This window comes from Akebia trifoliata, chromosome 8 (genome assembly GCF_017979445.1).
Source record: "Akebia trifoliata isolate Shusen 1 chromosome 8, ASM1797944v1, whole genome shotgun sequence".
In the NCBI taxonomy this organism is placed as follows: Eukaryota; Viridiplantae; Streptophyta; class Magnoliopsida; order Ranunculales; family Lardizabalaceae; genus Akebia; species Akebia trifoliata.
In genome coordinates, this window is record NC_141382.1 from 45,668,509 (window position 1) to 45,688,214 (window position 19,706).

General features: G+C 34.3%; 2 protein-coding genes and 2 long non-coding RNA genes across 5 annotated transcripts; 3 read left to right on the forward strand and 1 right to left on the reverse strand.

The window, feature by feature from the left end:
- The first annotated feature begins 2,550 nt into the window (after positions 1-2,550).
- LOC147397155 (pathogen-associated molecular patterns-induced protein A70-like) lies at positions 2,551-3,549 on the forward strand. Its single transcript, XM_086452657.1, has one exon. The coding sequence runs from the start codon at positions 2,684-2,686 to the stop codon at positions 3,386-3,388; it is 705 nt and encodes a 234-aa protein (XP_086308783.1). The 5' UTR covers positions 2,551-2,683; the 3' UTR covers positions 3,389-3,549.
- Positions 3,550-7,837: 4,288 nt separating this feature from the next.
- On the forward strand, positions 7,838-9,765 carry LOC147397156 (uncharacterized). Its single transcript, XR_015180698.1, has 5 exons — positions 7,838-8,149; positions 8,526-8,714; positions 8,808-9,014; positions 9,125-9,249; positions 9,326-9,765. It is a non-coding gene; the product is annotated as an uncharacterized LOC147397156 (long non-coding RNA).
- A 645-nt stretch (positions 9,766-10,410) lies between these two features.
- LOC147397157 (uncharacterized) lies at positions 10,411-12,853 on the reverse strand. Of its 2 annotated transcripts, none has more exons than XR_015180335.1 (4): positions 12,009-12,463; positions 11,709-11,915; positions 11,465-11,589; positions 10,411-11,388 (listed from the first exon to the last, which is right to left on the reverse strand). It is a non-coding gene; the product is annotated as an uncharacterized LOC147397157 (long non-coding RNA). The 2 variants fall into 2 exon arrangements; XR_015180334.1 differs by lacking the exon at positions 12,009-12,463 and adding an exon at positions 12,575-12,853 and having other exon boundaries at positions 10,415-11,388.
- Positions 12,854-16,645: 3,792 nt separating this feature from the next.
- On the forward strand, positions 16,646-19,204 carry LOC147397158 (RNA-binding (RRM/RBD/RNP motifs) family protein). Its single transcript, XM_086452658.1, has 4 exons — positions 16,646-16,964; positions 18,035-18,246; positions 18,505-18,664; positions 18,773-19,204. Exons 1-4 carry the CDS (start codon positions 16,931-16,933, stop codon positions 18,937-18,939), a joined length of 573 nt encoding a protein of 190 aa, XP_086308784.1. The 5' UTR covers positions 16,646-16,930; the 3' UTR covers positions 18,940-19,204.
- The last annotated feature ends 502 nt before the right edge of the window (positions 19,205-19,706 follow it).

Genomic DNA, 19,706 nt, shown 5'->3' on the forward strand with positions numbered 1-19,706 from the left:
ATTTTATTCGTCTGTGAATGAAATGCACTACTTTAAACCCATTCACAAAGTTCTTTAGCAAAATGGTTTGTTGTGGAGTTTTGTGAAAAGTTACATATTCTACTTTTATATTGAAAAATGCCAAATAGATATTATTTTCACTTATTTATGATACATCATTTTCCATGACCACACAACACAAATCTAGATGTGGATTTCAAATTGTCTTTGCATTCGGAAAAATCTGAGTCTGAGTAGTCGACAATCACTAAAGTTTTCATTCTATCTCATTCTTAGGGCATTGCAACTAAATAAATCGTGCATCAATTATAACTTTTGGTCATTTTCTCAATAATATTTGAAAATATTTTCAAATATCGGATAGAATGATCTCTCAAAGATATGGTTTTAGCTTGTCTAAGGTAGATATTTGATCGATGGCACCGATGATAAGGAAAATGCTTTGGTGCAAATAGAGAGCTTCATAAGTATATTTTCTTTGTTCTTCTTCAGATTCCAATCAAAATATCTTTACTTAAAAGAAATAATAGAATTGATAATAAGGACAAGCTCAAAAGCTTCAAATGAGAGGTGGATATAGATTCAAGGAATCTTTTAATTCGAATATATTGCATATTCCATTATGATTTACACATTTATATTTAAAACATGGTTAAACATGTCTAAAGAATCTCTCTCTCTCTCTCTCTCTCACACACACACACATACACAAAACAAAAAAACAAAAAAACCAAAAAAACCTGGATGCTTTAATAAGCATCCTCAAAAGGTTACATAGCAACCCCACAACTGAAAAATGTGTAATCAAATTATTAAACAAAGTGCATTTACATTTTATATATATATATATATATATATATTTTGCTCCGAATTAGTTGTACCTAATATAATGAAATGACATATTTTCTCCATTTGGGCCAATTGACCTCTTAGAGCACCATTTATCCTTCAAATCCCCTAGGTACATGCAATACCCCACAAACCACCCATATCAGGTATGTTGTGGGTGGCTAACGAGTGGACTTAAACTAAAGAAAATTTTCTTTAAAGGGTTGTCCTGGCCACTATGTCAATAGTCGTTTCAGAACTTAGTTTGATATTATTTCAAAGCCTTTACCATTAATTACGTATAAATAATAGAACAGAAAAAATTGCACATTTTAATAGATACACATAATATTCTCATTTTAAACTTATGATAATTGCTAGTTTGAAAATGGTACCACAAAACTACGAGAATCGAGAATCATGAGACACATAAATTTGTGATCTTGAGGAGGTTGCAATCGCAAGTTAAGTGTGATAGAATTTGATTATTGAATAAATTCAAGTAAAATTCATAAACAAATGTGGAATTATTTTTTTTCCAAATAGAGTCTTCTAGTTTCCTTAGGTTGATTTTGGGCATATTAATGGTTACCGCTCTTTGCAGGGTTGAATTGAGCAGAGGATCATATTTGAATCAGTTTTCAAAGAATATATACCAAAACTTAATTTTTTACACTTTCAAATTTTATTTTCCTACCAAAATAGCTCACAAATTTTGTTTTTCCTGTATAAAAAAAAATACCCTCAAATGCTTATTTCCCAAATGTACGTAATGCACGCGTCTACAAGATCCCAATGTTTAGAAAAAAATTTGAAGTCGACTATGTCATAGACCTAAAGAAGGTTGAGAGCAAATCCTTTGTAGCTTATTTTTCTTGTAGCTCTCTGTACCCACAATCAATGACTAAGGGTGTACCACATCATCAATACAGTTACAGGGAATGTCCATTTTTAAATACTTGATCTGACCAAAAATCGATTTTTTTTATATATATATTTTTTTCATATCTGATCTAAACCGTGAGTAAAAGAGGACTGAGTAGTTATTTTTAATCTATGATTAATATAACAGGAGGTACAAAGGATCCACTCTCAAGAGGGTTATCCTATTTCATAAAATTTCGTGTGTTAATACTAAATTTCATCTCTAATTATGAATATTTGAGATTTAAATGGAATTAGAGAGAATATTTATATTAATTTTTTTTAAGTCGTGTTGGAGTGGCTTCAAGTTGAAACCTCATATCGTACTTCTTGACGTCAGAGTGGATAGGAATCATAAATGCTTTTTTACTTGTATCACGGTAAAGACAGATTTTGAAATGATTGTAATATTAGGATTCACATATTTTAATCAAAATATGTATATTGTTGTAAATTATCTTATTTTCATGAATAATGAATAATAATCTCCTATTTCATTAAATATCTTCCCATCAATACTTGAAGAAAATTGATATTCCAGAAAAAAGAGACTTCATTTTCCTAAAAATAATTCCTTACGTCACATGTGACAAAAATTTATGTGATGAAAATCTGTGTGTGTGTGTGTGTGTGTGTGAAGGATAAACATTGATTTGGTTACTCAAAAAACCTCTTCTTTTTTGTCCTGGAATCAGAAGAACACGTGTCTCTTCAGATCAACAAATATTAGAAAAAAAAGATAATATTTTTAAAAAATAAAAAATACCTCACCCTCATAAATGCCTCTCTCAACCTTTCTCACACACTGTAAACCACAACCTCTCTCTCGCACTGCGACAAAATCTCCCAAAATTTTCTACTATAAGAGAGAGAGAGAGAGAGCCAACCAAACCGAAACCTAAGCAGAAACAGAAACAAAAATCAACCAAACATGCTTGAAGAAGCTCTCCCTTCGATCTGGACTTCCATGAACAGTTGGTTCACACCCACTGTTCTCTTCGTTCTCTTAAACCTCATGATCGGCACCATCGCTGTTACTTCTGGCATTGGAACACAGAAACATCACCAACAACAAGAACCCAAAGAAGGAAACCAACCAAAGCTCGCCCGTGCTCCATCTGTTTTAGAACGTCTCAAATCCATCAATCTCTACCGCTACAGATCCCAAGAACTAGACCCTTTTCCATCCACCACCACCACCACCATCTTGAACCCACCAGATCTCGAGATTCTTAAAAAAACAGACCCAATCGAAACCCTAGTTTTAACCCAAGAAGAAAAAGTTGTTCCTGATGAAAACCCAGATGAATTTCATGATCATCATGTTAGTAGAAGCAAATCTGACACCAAACCAGCATCTGGAGAAATGCCTGTAAAGCTGTCAAAGAAGATGAAGAAATCGGCGAGTGCGAAATCTGCATTTGGGCATTTTGAAGAAGAACAAAAGACTGATATTCGGCCTTCGACTGTGAAAGAAGGGAAGACGAAGTCGAATGACTTGCAGACGTTTGGAGACGATGAAGAGGTCGATGCGAAGGCAGACGATTTCATTAACAAGTTCAAGCAGCAATTGAAGTTGCAGAGGCTCGATTCGATCCTCCGGAACAGGGGGATGCTCAAGAAAGGTGGAAATTAGGGTTTGTTTAGGGGGTTTGATCTCTTGTGTTTTTAGGGTTTTTTTTTTTTTTTTTGGTTTGTTTGTTGTAGATCTCCCACTACTGTTTTCAGACATTGTTGTTATATATGTCTCTCTTGAATTTGACTGGAAGTTATGGATATTTTGGTTATTTTAGTCTATTTCTGTTTTCTTCTTTAATGGAGACTGGTAGGTATCAGAGAGGATTGTAAGGGAGGATGTTACACGAAGAAGAAGAAGAGTGGAAGGACAAAAATGGCCATACGTTTTGGCTTGAATAAAGAAGAAAATTATGGGCATTTTTGTCAATTAGTGTTTGGCATCTGGAGTTACTTTATCCCGTATATTCCGGTTGTTTGAAATTTACAAGTATGTATGCGGTGGTACATACATTGGTCTGTCATCCACATGGGTACAATTTAATACCAATTTGATTGTGTAGAAGACTATATATAGTTTTATAGATTCTCTGATGACTTTAGATTGATGGTTTACTCATGACTCATGAATCATGTTGTCCCTAATGTATAGGGTTAGTCTAATGGATCGGGTTCCGATCCATTGGGACCATTTTGATTAGTATTGGACTTAAAATCAATATCTTTGTTGGAATGGGTTATTTATTTACTTGATCAACATCTGATTCTATATGACTATACGATTGGGTCAAGATGAAGATCAAATCCAATTTGCTATACAAAATAAATTTCGTCTCTTAAGGTTTACTCAATGATCCTAGTGACTAGGGTTAGTCAACGGATCGTATGGATCCATCTGTGACCAATAATTTGATAAGGATTGAATGTAGAATCAATGCAATTGGACCCTTGTTGGGGTTTTTTGGACTCGATAACATCTGAACGGCATTGATAATGAATTTAATATGAATGATAGATAGTTTGCATATTTTTGAAGGTTGCAATTTGGGTGGGTTGGATCAGATTGATCCCCAACCCAAAAACACCAACCCGTGCCTGTGCCTGTGCCTGTGCCCAACCCTACCTCGGGCATAAAATACTCAATCTGAGACGAACCCAAGTTGAATTAGTTGAGTTAATTCATTCATCATTAATACTAGGTAATGTAGTAATGATAATGTTTTATAGAAAGATAAAGTATATATATAAAGGGTCGGGATCCGTACATAATATTTTGTCTTATATGGTAAAATAGTTTTGGATTGGACTGATATTTGGTGAGGATGATATCTATGGTCAATAGATCATCCTTACAAAAAATCAGCTGATTCTAAACCTTCTAATCCTATAAAAAGTGGTTACAAATTAACAGTTAAAATGAACGGTTCACAATTCTTTAACTTGTAAACTTGGATTAGCAATTTCAAAATGAGTTGATTTTTTGCAAGGATGATCTCTTCACCATAGAGACCACCCTCACAAAAAATCAGCCCATTCCGAACCTTTTTGCCTTTATAAGACAAAACAAGTTGTCTAGAATATTATCTGCGGATCTTGATCCTGACTCATATATAAAATATGGATCTTGTTAACGTGTGTCCTAAGGGCACGTGGTAAAATGCAATAAAAACACCAATTTCCAAAGTGTATTTATTGCACTTAACAAAAAAAAAAGATTTTGTTAACATGTGCCCGAGAGCACACATTAAAGTGCATTAAATACACCTGGAAAATTATTTTTTGTATAGAGAATGTCTTTAAAAAAAAGAAAGTTTTTAGATAAAAAATACCTACAAATACTTATTTTCAAGATATATTTAATGCACTTTAAAGTGTGCCCATATTAACAAAATCTAATATTTATTTTCTTGAACCCGAGATCCAATCCAAGCTAACCATGCTAGCCGGACCCAAGGTCATGTTCAATCTAGGGTTCAGGTTTGTCCCGCCCAAGTTCTACTTCTATGTGTTTTTCTGTATTTTGTTAGGGGTCATATCAACGTGTGCCCTAGGGGCACATGTCAAGGTGCATTACCCATTAAGGGTATTTACCTTTAAAACAAATCCAAAATCTTTTTGAGGGTATTTACCAATTAAGTAAAAATCATTCCTTTCAGAGAAAAGGGGATTTGGAGATGCATTAAGTGCACATTATCCATGCATCTTTAGGCCACACTTTTATAGAACCCTTTTATCAGATTGGGACACGATTGATATGGATCCGTAGTTCTCTGAATGGATCAAGTCTGGGACCAATTTGATTAGGATTGGAGTTAGAATCAATCCTATATGAATAATACTTGATCCTTGTTGTATTGGATCTTTTCATTGGATCCAAATCTGATATTGATTTCAAATGAGATGAAATCCAATTTACAATTTACATACTCTATCTCTCTCTCTCTCTCTTGTCAGATCAATCTGCAAATCTAATTGGATCCTCTTTGAAACCCAAATCTTGTTATGGATCTGAATTATATAAACGGATCAGAATTTTGATCCGATCCATTGAGATCCCTATAATAATGGCATGTGCATGTGCATGGGACATTAACACTTAAAAGAAGTATTTATTATTGATTAATTTAGGGTTGAAAATTAAAAAAGGATTGTTAGTTAATGCTTCTTAATTGGATTATTTAGGGTTATTAAATTTCTGCTTAGTTGGATACTTGGGTTGTTTGAATTATTCAGTCTTTGGTGACATCAAGATATTTTTAAGGGTGAGGTGGAATTTGTTTAATGTAACTATCCTATCCAACAAATCAAATGTAGTTGTTGTGGAATTTTGAGTCATCTCATATGAGATTTTGAAAATCTCTTCTGAGTTTTTATGATGGTTTTAAATATAATGAAATCAAGTTGGGGTATGATTGATTGCATTGATTTTTATTTTCTATGAAAAATGAAATCCATGGAAAAAATGGGTAGGTGAGAAAGAATCCAATTTTAAAGCGGTCTGGCTGTTTCAAAATTTTGAAGAAACCCTCCTTATTACAAGACAACGGCGTATTAAATTTATTTCAAGCCCTTATACTTCCGTCAAATTTTGGAATACCTCCTTGAAAATGTTACATGTAATTCAATGTAGAGGATTCCTTTAAAATTTTGAAGTGGTCTGATTGTTTCAAAAAAAATTATGGTGAGAAAATGAAATTCACATTTTATTAATTTTTTTTTTTTTTTTTTTTTTTTGAGAGTGTAGATTCATTTTCTCTAGAAAAAATCATCAAATATATGAGGGTATGTTTGATTGCATGGAAAATAACTTTCCATTGAATTTAAAATCCAAAGAAAAATAGTGATGAAGAATAGGTAAGGCTGGAAAAACAAATTGCATTGTTTGATTTCATTTAGACAAAATAATGGGAAAACAATATGTAGAAGAAGAAGAAAAAGAAAAAGAAGAGAGAGAGAGAGAGAGAGGAGGGCGGTGGCCTGCGACGGAAGGTGACAGGCAATAATGGAGATAACGACAACAAAAAGAGTGAGTAGCTATAATGATGGTGGGGAAGAAGAAGAGATGAAGTTAAGAATTTTGATTTGGAGATAAAAAATAAATGTGAATTTCATTTTTCTACGGATTTCATTTTTACATGTGTATAGGTGAGAAAATGAAATCTATATTTTATAAGACTTTTGGAGGAAGGTAGAATACTATTTTTTATGTAAAAATGCAATTAAACACTTGAAAAATAGTGTTCCTTCCACCCTATTTTTCATGTGCAATCAAACATACCTTTTAGAGGAAAACGAAAGAGATTTTCTCTCTGAATCATTCAAAGTTTGAGTCAACTTATCTGTGACTTTGGAAAATCCTGTCGATTCTTATATAAATGCATTTGATTTTTAAGAATTAAATGTTTGTGATTTATATAAATGAGACATTGTGATGATAACATCTAATAATTGGTTCGAAATCACTTGAACTAATTAGAAAGGATTTGTCTGATGGATGTAAATTTCAAACAGTATTGTGATTTCTATTACATTCAAAATCACGAATTGACGGATCATGAAACTTATATGATGATCAAAATAAAATAGAAATTATAAATCAAACATTTATTGCATGCCTTGCAACATCATAAAATCCTTGAATAATAGAATTGATTGGGGTCAATCTGAGCTCTGCCAACTGTTTGATATTCTCTTGAATCACCTTTTTTTTTGCTCCTCTCCCTTAAAATAAAAAGAATGTGTATTTGATCCAATAACCTCTATTTATAGGATGGAGAAAGAGAGCGAAGTTTATATTCCCAACTAGGTTATCTAACGAATCCAAAAACTGTAAATAATACAACTATTTATTTACTTATATATATATATATATATATATATATATATATATATATATAATATATATATATATATATATATATATATTTATATATATTTATGGGTCGGGTTCCTACGACCCCCATTACAACCCCCATTGCGACACATCGTTTGAGCCGTTCGATATTCGCAAGATCCACGGTCCAGATCAAACTTGGAAATACAATCGTTTTAAACAAATAACTTCTCCGATTTTACAATTACCTCCCCGAAAAAAAAAAAAAACCCAAATCTGAGTTTTTCTTCTTCCTTCGTTTCTTTGCGTTCGAAACGAACTCATCTTGTTTCGTCTCAAACAGATCTGAGTCATTGTCTTCTTCGTCTTCTGCCCTCTGCGTTCGAAGACACCAGATTCAGCTCCTCTTCTGAACTCTACACATCTGAAAACCAGATCTAAGTTCGAGTTCATCTTCTACCGTCTGCGTTCGTCTTCTTTTTCGCGTCTTCCTCTTCGATTCACGCCGACGAAGGTCACGGCTTCGTCTTCACTCTCTCTCTCTCAAAGGTAAGAAATCACAAACTCTTCTAACCTTTTTATTTTTTAATTTTTATTTTAAATTTCATGTTTTGCTGAATTTTATGTATGTTTAACCCAACAAATTAGACCCAACAATGGGTCTTCGGAACTAATAAAAAGAAGGAAAAAAAACTGGGTTTTCTTCTCTACAAATTGAAGTTTTTTTTTCCCCCTCTTTGATGTATAGTAATTATTATTAAGAGATGAGTATTTTTGAATCATTTTGAGTTTCTTTTGCTGTTTTATTCTCATTATCTCTCTAGGTATTTTCTGAGAATTTAATGGGCTTTTTTTTTTTTTGAGAAGATTTGAACATATGGGTCTTAGTTCTGTAAAATTAATGGGTCTTAGCTATTTGATGCAGAAATGTTTTTTCAAGGATCTAAATACAGAGAAAGGCTTCTTGCGATAAATTTCCACAAGTTATATTGTTTCTTGAGGGTACTACAACTAATGGCCTCCTTATCTCATTTCAACTTGGTGCATTCATTCCTGGTTACCCTATCCAACCAGTGGGTGTCCGCTATCCCCATGTACACTTTGACCAATCATGGTGGGACTTCTATAGTATGTAAACGATTCTGTCAATGGTGTCTCAAATAATATCTCACAGGTCTTGTGTCTTTTGACATTTCTCTTTGTTTAGGGGAGATGTTTCTTTGCCAATGCTCATGTTCAGAATGTTCACCCAAGGCGTTGATTTCACCAAACGAATTCAGTATCCTTATGAAAGTCCTTCACTAAATGGTTTTGGAAAGGCATTTTTTGATGTGATGTTATATACAGCAGCCGCCAAGGGTGTGATTCATTAGCATTGTTGAAAGCCTCATGACCACTGTCCACGCCATCACTGGTTGGTTTCATTGTACAAGTGTTCATTAGTTGGCTGTTTCTATAAATTTGGACTATTACATTGATTTGCCTTTTTTGATATCAGGTTGAAATTTTATATGGCTTTTGCAGATTACAATGACCTGATGGTGCTCATTGAGCAAATCTTAAGTGATAAGGGATACATTCTTTCTTGTATAATTGGCTATCACTACAAATTAAATTCCACACAAACGGGTATGACAAAGATCCAATTGGTGAGTATTAGTTTCTTAATTTCTGCTAAGTATTAATTTCTGTTGAAAATAAATTATTTGTGTCTCAACTTTGCAGAAGGATCAACAAGATAGATGAGTTGGAAAAGTTGGTGAACCTTACCATACCTAAGGATCTTTCAAGTGACGTAGCCAACGCACACACCTTCATATTGAGACTACCACAAGGCTACGATACTTCGGTTGGGGAGAGGGGGTGCAATTGTCAGGTGGGCAAAAGCAACGTAGTTTGGTGTGGCTGTAGTGATTACCAGCCAAGTTGTTGCACAAGTGGATGGTTCTGCCATATTTGTTGGGCCCCAAATCAAGCCTATTAGTGGAAACATCATGGCACATAAGAACTGTTACTGTAGAAGTTGTGAAAGTTTTACGGTGCTATATTTTTAGCTTGCTCCATTCAACTTTTTTGTTTTGTTTCATTTACTTGAAGTGTAAAGGATATTGTTACTTGGATTGCTTCTTATTATTTAAGTGAATGTTCCTTGAGCTTTTGTTGAATCTTGAGTACAAAATCAACAATCATCTATTACTAAGTCTAGTAGTTTGATGTTTTATATAAGCCAAAGCATGAATCTATGATGGCCTCTTTTGGTGGAACAGCCATGGCTCACATGCAATGGTGAAACTACCATTTGGTAGTTGCTTCCTAAGGTATCTAATGTACCAAAATTGACATGATTGGATGATTTTAACCTACCAATATGATGCTTTTCTCTTAGGTAGTCTACACACTAGTAAAGTGATCTGAAATAAGGTGTGAGCTTGCCAAGTTTGTTAAGATATGTGAGTGTTGATACCACAACCTCGGGTTTCAAACCTGCCTTCACCTACTAATTACTAACCAGTAACTCATGTCTCCAAAGACAAAAAGGATAGTATGAAATAAGTGAATAAATTGGATAACATCAATCATCGGTTAGGTAGGTTAAAATCTCCTAGGTCGAGCTAATTGAATGTTAGGTTCCAGCCAATGTATGTCAAATGCATGCATGTTGTTCATTGTTGAAATTACTTCAAGGATGCTGTTGATTTGTTTTGATCCTAATGCATAGGTCAACATGTTTGGCTAGTACAGGGAGAATTATTTGTGAAAAGAATTGAGTCTCGTAATAAATTCAACCATGTTACAATCCAAACAGCTGCTTCATACTTTACAAATCAAAGTCTTCCACACCCATGTTTCTCTTTTTAGAAAAATGAAAAAAAAAAATTATTGAAAGAAAGCAAAGATGGTTAAGATTTATTTCACAATGAATAACATGATATGGGATCCTTTAAATACCGAAAAAAAAAACCCCTTGAAGTTCCTTCTCTAGCCAACAGTTCAGCTAACTCAATAAGCCCAATGGTCTGTGGCATCAAATTGGTGCTCTTTAATTTCGCTTTAAGCAGAAAGCTTGGTAAAAGACCATAAAGAGTGAAGTGATCCTCTCTGAGACTCTTCAAGTTTCCACATCTTTCTAATACCTGAGGCTTCCACATCCTAAGCACTCCTGTTCAACTTCAATCTCAAACTGATCCATCCAAGTCGATTTGCTTGGAGTTTTACCACAAGATAACATGTTTTAATACTTAGATGTCCCACTTCCATCACCCTAACATTGCCATTACTTATTAGTGTCACCAATAATCCCTACAGGAACACTGCCCATTTTTGAAATGGACGAAGCATTTCGAATCATACAAATAAATTTCACGTCCGTATATCAGAGAGACAAGCTTAGCAGTCTTATGGCAATCCCTACACATTCTAATGTTCTTGAAAATTTAGATTCTATTACAAGATTCCTTAGATGGATACATACAGAAAATACAAATTAAGCTTCTGTTTTTAGTCCTCAATTTTTAATTTATCTAATTTTTCTTTTAAATTATTACAAAGATTTACAATATTCTCACAAAGGTCTTCGATCATTTTTTACCCCCCAGTAGTAAGTTCTTCACCCGCCTCTACGTTGCTGCTGCCCACCCGACAATTGCACCCCCCTCTCCCCAACTGAAGTATTGTAGCCTTGTGGTAGTCCCAATATGAAGGTGTATGCGTTGGCTACGTCACTTGAAAGATCCTTAGGTATGGTAAGGTTCACCAACTTTTCCAACTCATCTATCTTGTTGATCCTTCTGCAAAGTTGAGACACTAATAATTTATTTTTAACAGAAACTAATACTTAGCAGAAATTAAGAAACTAATACTCACCAATTGGATCCTTGTCATACCCGTTTGCGTGGAATTTAATTTGTAGTGATAGCCAATTATACAAGAAAGAATGTACCCCTTATCACTTAAGATTTGCTCAATGAGCACCATCAGGTCATTGTAATCTGCAAAAGCCATATAAAATTCATGAGAAAGCAACCTGATATCAAAAGAGGCAAATCAATGTAATAGTCCAAATTTATAGAAACAGCCAACTAATGAACACTTGTACAATGAAACCAACCAGTGATGGCGTGGACAGTGGTCCTGAGGCTTTCAACAATGCTAATGAGTCACACCCTTGGCGGCTGCCGTATATAACATCACATCAAAAAATGCCTTTCCAAAACCATTCAGTGAAGGACTTTCATAAGGATACTGAATTCGTTTGGTGAAATCAACACCTTGGGTGAACATTCTGAACATGAGCACTGGCAAAGAAACATCTCCCCTAAACAAAGAGAAATGTCAAAAGACACAAGACCTGTGAGATAGTATTTGAGACACCATTGACAGAATCGTTTACATACTATAGAAGTCCTACCATGATTGGTCAAAGTGTACATGGGGATAGCAGACACCCACTGGTTGGATAGGGTAATCAAGAATGAATGCACCAAGTTGAAATGAGATAAGGAGGCCATTAGTTGTAGTACCCTCAGGAAACAATAGAACTTGTGGAAACTTATTGCAAGAAGCCTTTCTCTGTATTTAGATCCTTAAAAAAATATTTCTACATCAAATAGCTAAGACCCATTAATTTTACAGAACTAAGACCCATATGTTCAAATCTTCTCAAAAAAAAAAAAAAAGCCCATTAAATTCTCAGAAAATACCTAGAGAGATAATGAGAATAAAACAGCAAAAAAATTCAAAATGATTCAAAAATACTCATCTCTTAATAATAATTACTATACATCAAAGAGGGGGAAAAAAAAAACTTAATTTGTAGAGAAGAAAACCCAGTTTCTTTTCCTTCTTTTTATTAGTTCCAAAGACCCATTGTTGGGTCTAATTTGTTGGGTTAAACATACATAAAATTCAGCAAAACATGAAATTTAAAATAAAAAATAAAAAATAAAAAGGTTAGAAGGGTTTGTGATTTCTTACCTTTGAGAGAGAGAGAGAGAGTGAAGACGAAGTCGTGACCTTCGTCGGCGTGAATCGAAGAGGAAGACGCGAAAAAGAAGACGAACGCAAAGGGTAGAAGAAGAACTCGAACTCAGATCTGGTTTTTAGATGTGTAGAGTTCAGAAGAGGAGCTGAACTTCTTCGTTTTCAGATGTGTAGAGTTCAGAAGAGGAGTTGAATCTGGTGTCTTCGAACGCAGATGGAAGAAGACGATGACTCAGATCTGTTTGAGATGAAACGAGATGAGTTCGTTTCGAACGCAGAGAAACGAAGGAAGAAGAAGAACTCAGATTTGGTTTTTTTTTTTTTACGGGGAGGTAATTGTAAAATCGAAGAAGTTATTTGTTTAAAACGATTGTATTTCCAAGTTTGATCTGGACCGTGGATCTTGCGAATATCGAACGGCTCAAACGATGTGTCGCAATGGGGGTCGTAATGGGGGTCGCAGGAACCCGACCCTATATATATATATATATATATATAAAGACAAACTATTTATTTCTTCTAATAATTTTTACAAAGATTTGTTATTATGATTGAAATTTAGAAGTTTCAAGCATTTTTGGAAACTCATAGCACGTAGGTCACATTAACATAATGGGAAGAGTCGTGATCTTTTTGACTTAAAATTTTTCACTCGGTCTATACTCGGCGTACGAGACAAGGGTACAAAATCATAGATCTTTTTATTTAGGATACACAAGAAAACGATCAACTTCTGTGCCCTTGTCACGTCAGCCGAGTATAGATTATGTGAAAATTTTCGAGTAAGAAAATCATTAGCATAATGGGAAACCAAACATCATTTTATTTTTTCTTTTATATCACACATCAAAGCATATTATATGGGCACATATAATTGTAAATAATAAAGACAAAAGTACACTAATATAATGTCTTATAATGATAAAGGCTACTATAATCCATCATTAATCAGGACCATGCAGTATCATGAGTTACAAATAAGACCAAATCTTTTTATATGTTTTCTAATGGACTTTTGCACTAGTCCTCGTCAATGGACCTGCAATCATAACTTCGTGCTTATCTGCTCTATAATACAATGTGGTTTTAAATCTTGCTTGACGAGATCGAGATGACTTGTTCTATTCGTCTTAGTATCAATCACCAACGATACAGATAGACAAGTTGAACGAGATGATTCGAATAAATTGAAAAACTCGTTTGAGACAACTTGGTCTCGTTGATGGACGAGATGTCAAACTGAATTTTTAAACTATGATATATACTGGTTTGTCTTATTTTTTCATGACAAAGTATTAGTTCATGGTCTCAAATTAGGCCATCAACTACTACAAGTCTCCATGATAAATGAAATTTTAATAAAATTCATAACAAATCTCCATAAGACGGTCCCACCAGAAAGTAGGAGAAATAACTAGAAGTGGATTTAATCATATTGGGCCATTCATAAAAATTCAAGCATGGTTTCAAAACTCATCTGAGACCGAGAGGTATCGTCCGAGTTGTCTCGATATCGGGCATGAACGAGATGGACGGATAAATCAATTTTTCAAATGAGATTTAATACTCCATGTGCATTTTTAAATTTTTTGGACAAGACGTCTCAAACGTATCAGAAAAATCGTCCGAAACGACTCGGTATCCAACATGGACGAGACGAGATGCGAAACCAAGTTTTAAAACCTTAAAATTTCTAATTGTTCAAATATCCTAATGCAATGCTTAGTCCTATAAGATTCTCAATAATCCATCTCAAGATTCGTCTTCAAAATTAGTATTTGGTTTAATATAAATATAAGCATACATCAAACCTCCCAAGGGGGAAGTATACATTTTATTTTTCATATGGGCACTTTTTATGATGTTATTTAGTCATTACAATTAAATGAATCATCTTTTTTTTATATGATAATGGGGATGTTCGAACCTACGTCTAACTAGGCCGGGGGACTAAATGAGCCAGGGCAGGAACCAAGGCATATGGGATCGTCCCCTGGGCCGCACCAGGTGAGTGAGAGAACGCTTTTGCGGGTGACCCCGAGGAAATATTGCTCATACTGGGTATCGAATACACAACCTATGAATTCTCACCATTTATTGGATTTGAAATTATCACTGAGTCACTCCTTTGGAATTTATTAATTGTATCACCTTTACCATTGTGGTCTTAGTAGCTACAACATTTGACATACTGATGTTGGAGAAAATGATGTAATTATGCATAATTTATTTAGATATTTTGAATTTCCAACAAAAAAATCCCAAATAAACTTGTTATCTGCATTCATTGCGTCACTGTTGGCGCATCCAAAATGGGTAATGGTGCTTACGTGGACCATCTGCTGGCAACTGTGTCATGGCTTCGAAAATGCTCATGAGGACCCTTAACTGGGGGACCGGATCCCCATCCCTCGTACACTTTTTTCTTATAATAGTTCCTTGAAGTTGTTTTGAACCGTTGAGATTTCGCCATGTCAACAAAAAATTAAATCTACACCACTTAAATTGAAGAGTTCAGTGACTCTTAGTTTATAAGACTTTAGATTATGATTTTACAAAAGTGCTTTTGTGATTTTTTTTTTTTAAAATCTTATATCTATGCTAAAACAGTTAAAGAACTTGAATGTTATTGATTTTCAAAGTGATCCGATCAAGATTGTAGAAAAATCACTCTAGATAACTATAGGAAAAAAAAAAAAAAATTATTGAGGATCCACTCCGGGGCGGAGCCAGGATTTTGTCCTCGTTGGGGGCAATAAGGGTAAAAAAAAAAAAAAATTTATTAGGAGGCAACCAATAGCAAAATAAATTTTGTGGGGACAATAGCTCATAAATTCTAATATAATTTAAAAATTCTTGTCGGGGCAATTGCTCCCACTGTAAATCCGCCCTAGGATATGCTCCCTCTTTATTGTCATGTAAGTGATTCTAGTCCCCTATGTTTATAACTATATAAGTGCATTTATATTGTTAGTTATCATGAATCCTAGAACGATTAGATTCATACTCTATTTTTCATTAAAGTGATTAGCTCCGAAGGACCTTCTTCAAACTTTGAGATCAAGCACTATATGATACCGCAATCGTAAAGAAGGTTTTAATAATATCTATACCCACTGTTTGATCTATGCTTATACTTATGCTTAGAGCATAGAGAGACTCAGACATTTTTTGTTGGGCTTCGAGGAAAAAGGAAAAAAAAGGGTGGGGAATGCAAACCTTATTTTTTTCCCCCGTAGAAGGTAAAGGGGATATTTTAAGTGATGGAGTATAATTAGTAATGGATGTTTTGCAACTAGTTACTCGCTTATTATTATCATTAGTATTAATAATTATTAATAATAAAAACTTAAAAAATATATCAAAGTAAAGATAAAATATTAATAAAAATATCTATTTATACAAATTGGTAATTAAATTACCAAAAGTTATTACATTTATGGGTCTTGTTAACATGTGCCCTTAGGGCACACATTAAAGTGTAATAAATACACTTTGGAATAAGCATATAGGGTATTTTGGTAAAAAAAATATTTGTTTGAGGGCATTTTCAATACAAAATTTAATTTCCCAAGTGTAATTAATACACTTTAATGTGTGCCCTTAGGACACATGTTAACAAAATCCTATATTTATCTAAAATTTAAAAGTAATAATTTTATAAATAAAAATAAGAGTCGTGCATGAGTAACATTGAAATGTATATCGTGAAGGATATTTCAGACATGGATGTGTGTCAGGACCATATATGCTTTTCATCAAGATCCTTTAACAACATCAAGATGCCTTCACTAAATGGACGGAAGATAACTAGTATTGGGGAGAAAGGTCAACGTTTTATTTTTGCTTTTTTTTCTTTCAAGATAAGGGCATTGAGGTCATTTGCGTTTGTCTATTAGATAAGACAGAGGTCAAGGGGGTATGTCATCTTTTTGAAAATACAGGGACAATTCAAACATTCATCCAACGTGGAGGATACATCTATAAATTTAAAATTAATAAAGGCCTGACGAGTGATGATAGATGATTTCCCTTCAAAGTGGGACTCCTCCTGTCTCTCTGTTCCTTACTTCCTGCCTTTTTCTTTTCTTTTTGTGTTTTTTTTTTTTATTTTAATTTTTAAAATATGTTGGGAGTTTGACTGAAAGTCCGATTAATAAGAGGAAGAGCGCACCGTTATCTTATCCTCTTATAAGAAATCTCGATTTCTAGGGTTTCGAGACGCCGTTTTTTTAAAGGTTTTTGGTATTTTCGGGTTGTCCTGGTTGTTTTCTAGGGTTTTTGGTTTTGCAGGAAAACAGCCAACGTTGGATTTGATTCTTCTTGATTCTTGTTCGAATTCAAGCAATCATGTCAGGAAGTCGAGGATGCGCTGTTTATATAGGTTTGTTTGGATGATCTCTATGTTTTTTTTTTTTTGATATTTCTTGTTAGATCTGGTTTCATGTTTTGTTTTTTGATTTATTAGGGTTTCTTTTGTTTTAATTTTAGATTTAGATTTGATTATTAGGGTTTACTGGTTCGATTTGATTGAATTTTTTTTAACTTGTTTCTGAAGTCTGAACTTAGGATCTCGACCTTTTAGGTTTTTCTCTGGTTAATTTTCTAAAATTCAAGTCGTTTAGGATCGCTCTCCAAATTCAAATTATATTCTTTTGGAGCTATAAATTACCACTCGAATACATATTTCTCACCTTTATTCGTGTTTTGAACTTCAACTAACTCATACTTCTACTTTTAGGGTTCCTATCTATTCAACATTAAAAAAAAATTCCTATATACCTCAACCACATTCTTTCCTAGAAGAATGATTCGATTTAGTAGATCTCGGGTGGAAGAAAGGGATAACCCTCTTTCGTTCTCTCTTGTTTATAGGAGAATTATTGTTGAAAACACAAAAATAGTCACCCACCTTCTTTTGGGTTATGAGTGGTGTATTGTTTGTGCGTGTTGGTGGCTCCTTGCCTTGGTGCAACAAATGCTATGAATGCATGAACATTGAAAACAGGCTTACTGATAAAAAAAAATGTTCTTTTGGGTATTTCTTTCCTTTTTAATGAATACTTAGTTGTTTTCCCCCGTTTATTTTAGAGCACTATTGAGCCACTGAATTAAGCTTCATTTTTCACTTTCTTCTTTGGTCAACTATGGATAGGTAATTTATTACTTTTTTTCCTTCAAGTTCTGTCGTGTGGAAGGCAGAGTAGTGGGAAGTGGAGTTTGAGTATTGAGAGAACTCCAGAGTTTGGTTGTCTAAAGGAGTTGGAGTCATCATAAAATGCAAAGATGCCCCTTATCTTTTTGCATATTATTCTTGTTATTTGATTCTCATGAAATAAAATAAATGAATGAAAAAAAAAAAAAAACAAATTGCCGCTTAAGGCTTTGCCTTGGTGCTGATTCTTATCACCCCTTTGTTACTTTATTAACTTAATCTAATTATATTGTACATAGGTAATTTGGATGAGAGGGTTAGTGATAGAATCTTATATGAGATTCTTATTCAGGCAGGGAGGATAGTAGACTTACATATTCCTCGAGACAAAGAAACCAATCGACACAAGGGTTTTGCCTTTGCTGAATATGAAACTGAGGAGATTGCAGATTATGCTGTCAGACTTTTCTCTGGTCTTGTGAATCTCTACAATAGAACATTGAAATTTGCGGTGCGTTCTTGTTGTCCATTTCTTTTTAAAAAAATAAAAAAATCAAATCATTACATTCGTACAAGTTTGGATCCTAGAAAGATTGGTTTTAACCTTAATATCCCTCCTTGGTGGTTGACACGATCATTCTAATTTTTATTTTTATTTCTAATGTTTCTGGTTCATATTTGTTGGATATTGCTTTGGGACTCTTGATCTTGGTTTAATTGTTCAGATTCAACTCACTTCTTAAGAAATAACATATGGGCTTTGAAACAGATTTCTGGTCAGGATAAGCGCTCGCAAAACATCACACCAGTCACAGCCACTCTGAACTCATCTCCTGTACCTAGGTCTCACCCATTACAGCTTAGCAATATAGAATCTACCCAATACCCTTGCAGGGTTTCAGCTTATCCCTTGAATTATGCTCAACAAGGTGATATGATTTTCTCATGTCTTTTTTTTCACTGCCTTCGAAATATCATCATTTTTTGTTTTGTTTTGTTTTGTTTCTTATTTCTTTGCAATGTTGTCTTCTATACAGAGCCTACTCCCCCTGTTCTAGTTCATCCTGACGGGCATGGCTATGCTATCAAGGACAACAATTACAGTCGTCGGGCTTTGGGGGCAACATTAGATAGCATCAACCGCACAAGTTCAAGCCGCAAATTCTACGATTCAAGAAACCCAATCATGTATCCGTCGTATTGATCTTGTCCACAGTGATAATTCTCACCAGTAGTATCAGATAGTGTACATTTTGTATCACTTCACTAGGTACTAGTATAGCTTTTGTGAGACTGAAAATTTAACTGTTCTAAGCTGTTCTTGGCGGTGGGTGGGTAGTGTGATGCGGTTACATCCCATCCGTGTCTATGTGAATTAAATGACGTGTCTGGGTAGTAAATTTGGTCTGTTTCTGTCTGGTTGTAGCATTAAACTTAAATTATCTAATATATCTGGTTGGTAATCGGTATGGCATTTTCTCTGTAAGTGTTTGATTTCAACTGTTTATAGCAGTTCCCATCGTTGGCTATTTGGTGTCTCCAAATGTCCCATCTAAGGTCCATTCTACACTTGGTGTGTGGCCCTTGGGAAATTTTTTATGATGGACCAAATCACTAAACATGTGTCTTATGTGTATCGATAGGCTGACCATGTTATCATCAAATGCACAGTCATACATCGCATGTTGTAATATATTTTGAGATTTTTGGCATTGAGGTGTCTGCCATGCTCTATCGTATCTCTGTTTCAGTCTTTGCAATGCTTGGGGTTTTTCCTTTAAGGAGTCAAAAGAGATTGCTTTGGAGCAATTCCTCTTTTGCCGTTTGTTGGGGATTTGGAAGGAGTGTAAGCGGAGGATTTTCGCATGAAAGAGAGAGAAGACATAGGACCTGATTAAATCTGTCATGACTCTTGTTTTGTTGATGTTAGGTTTTCAAGGAATTTAGAGTAATTCTCTTTGATTATTTTGT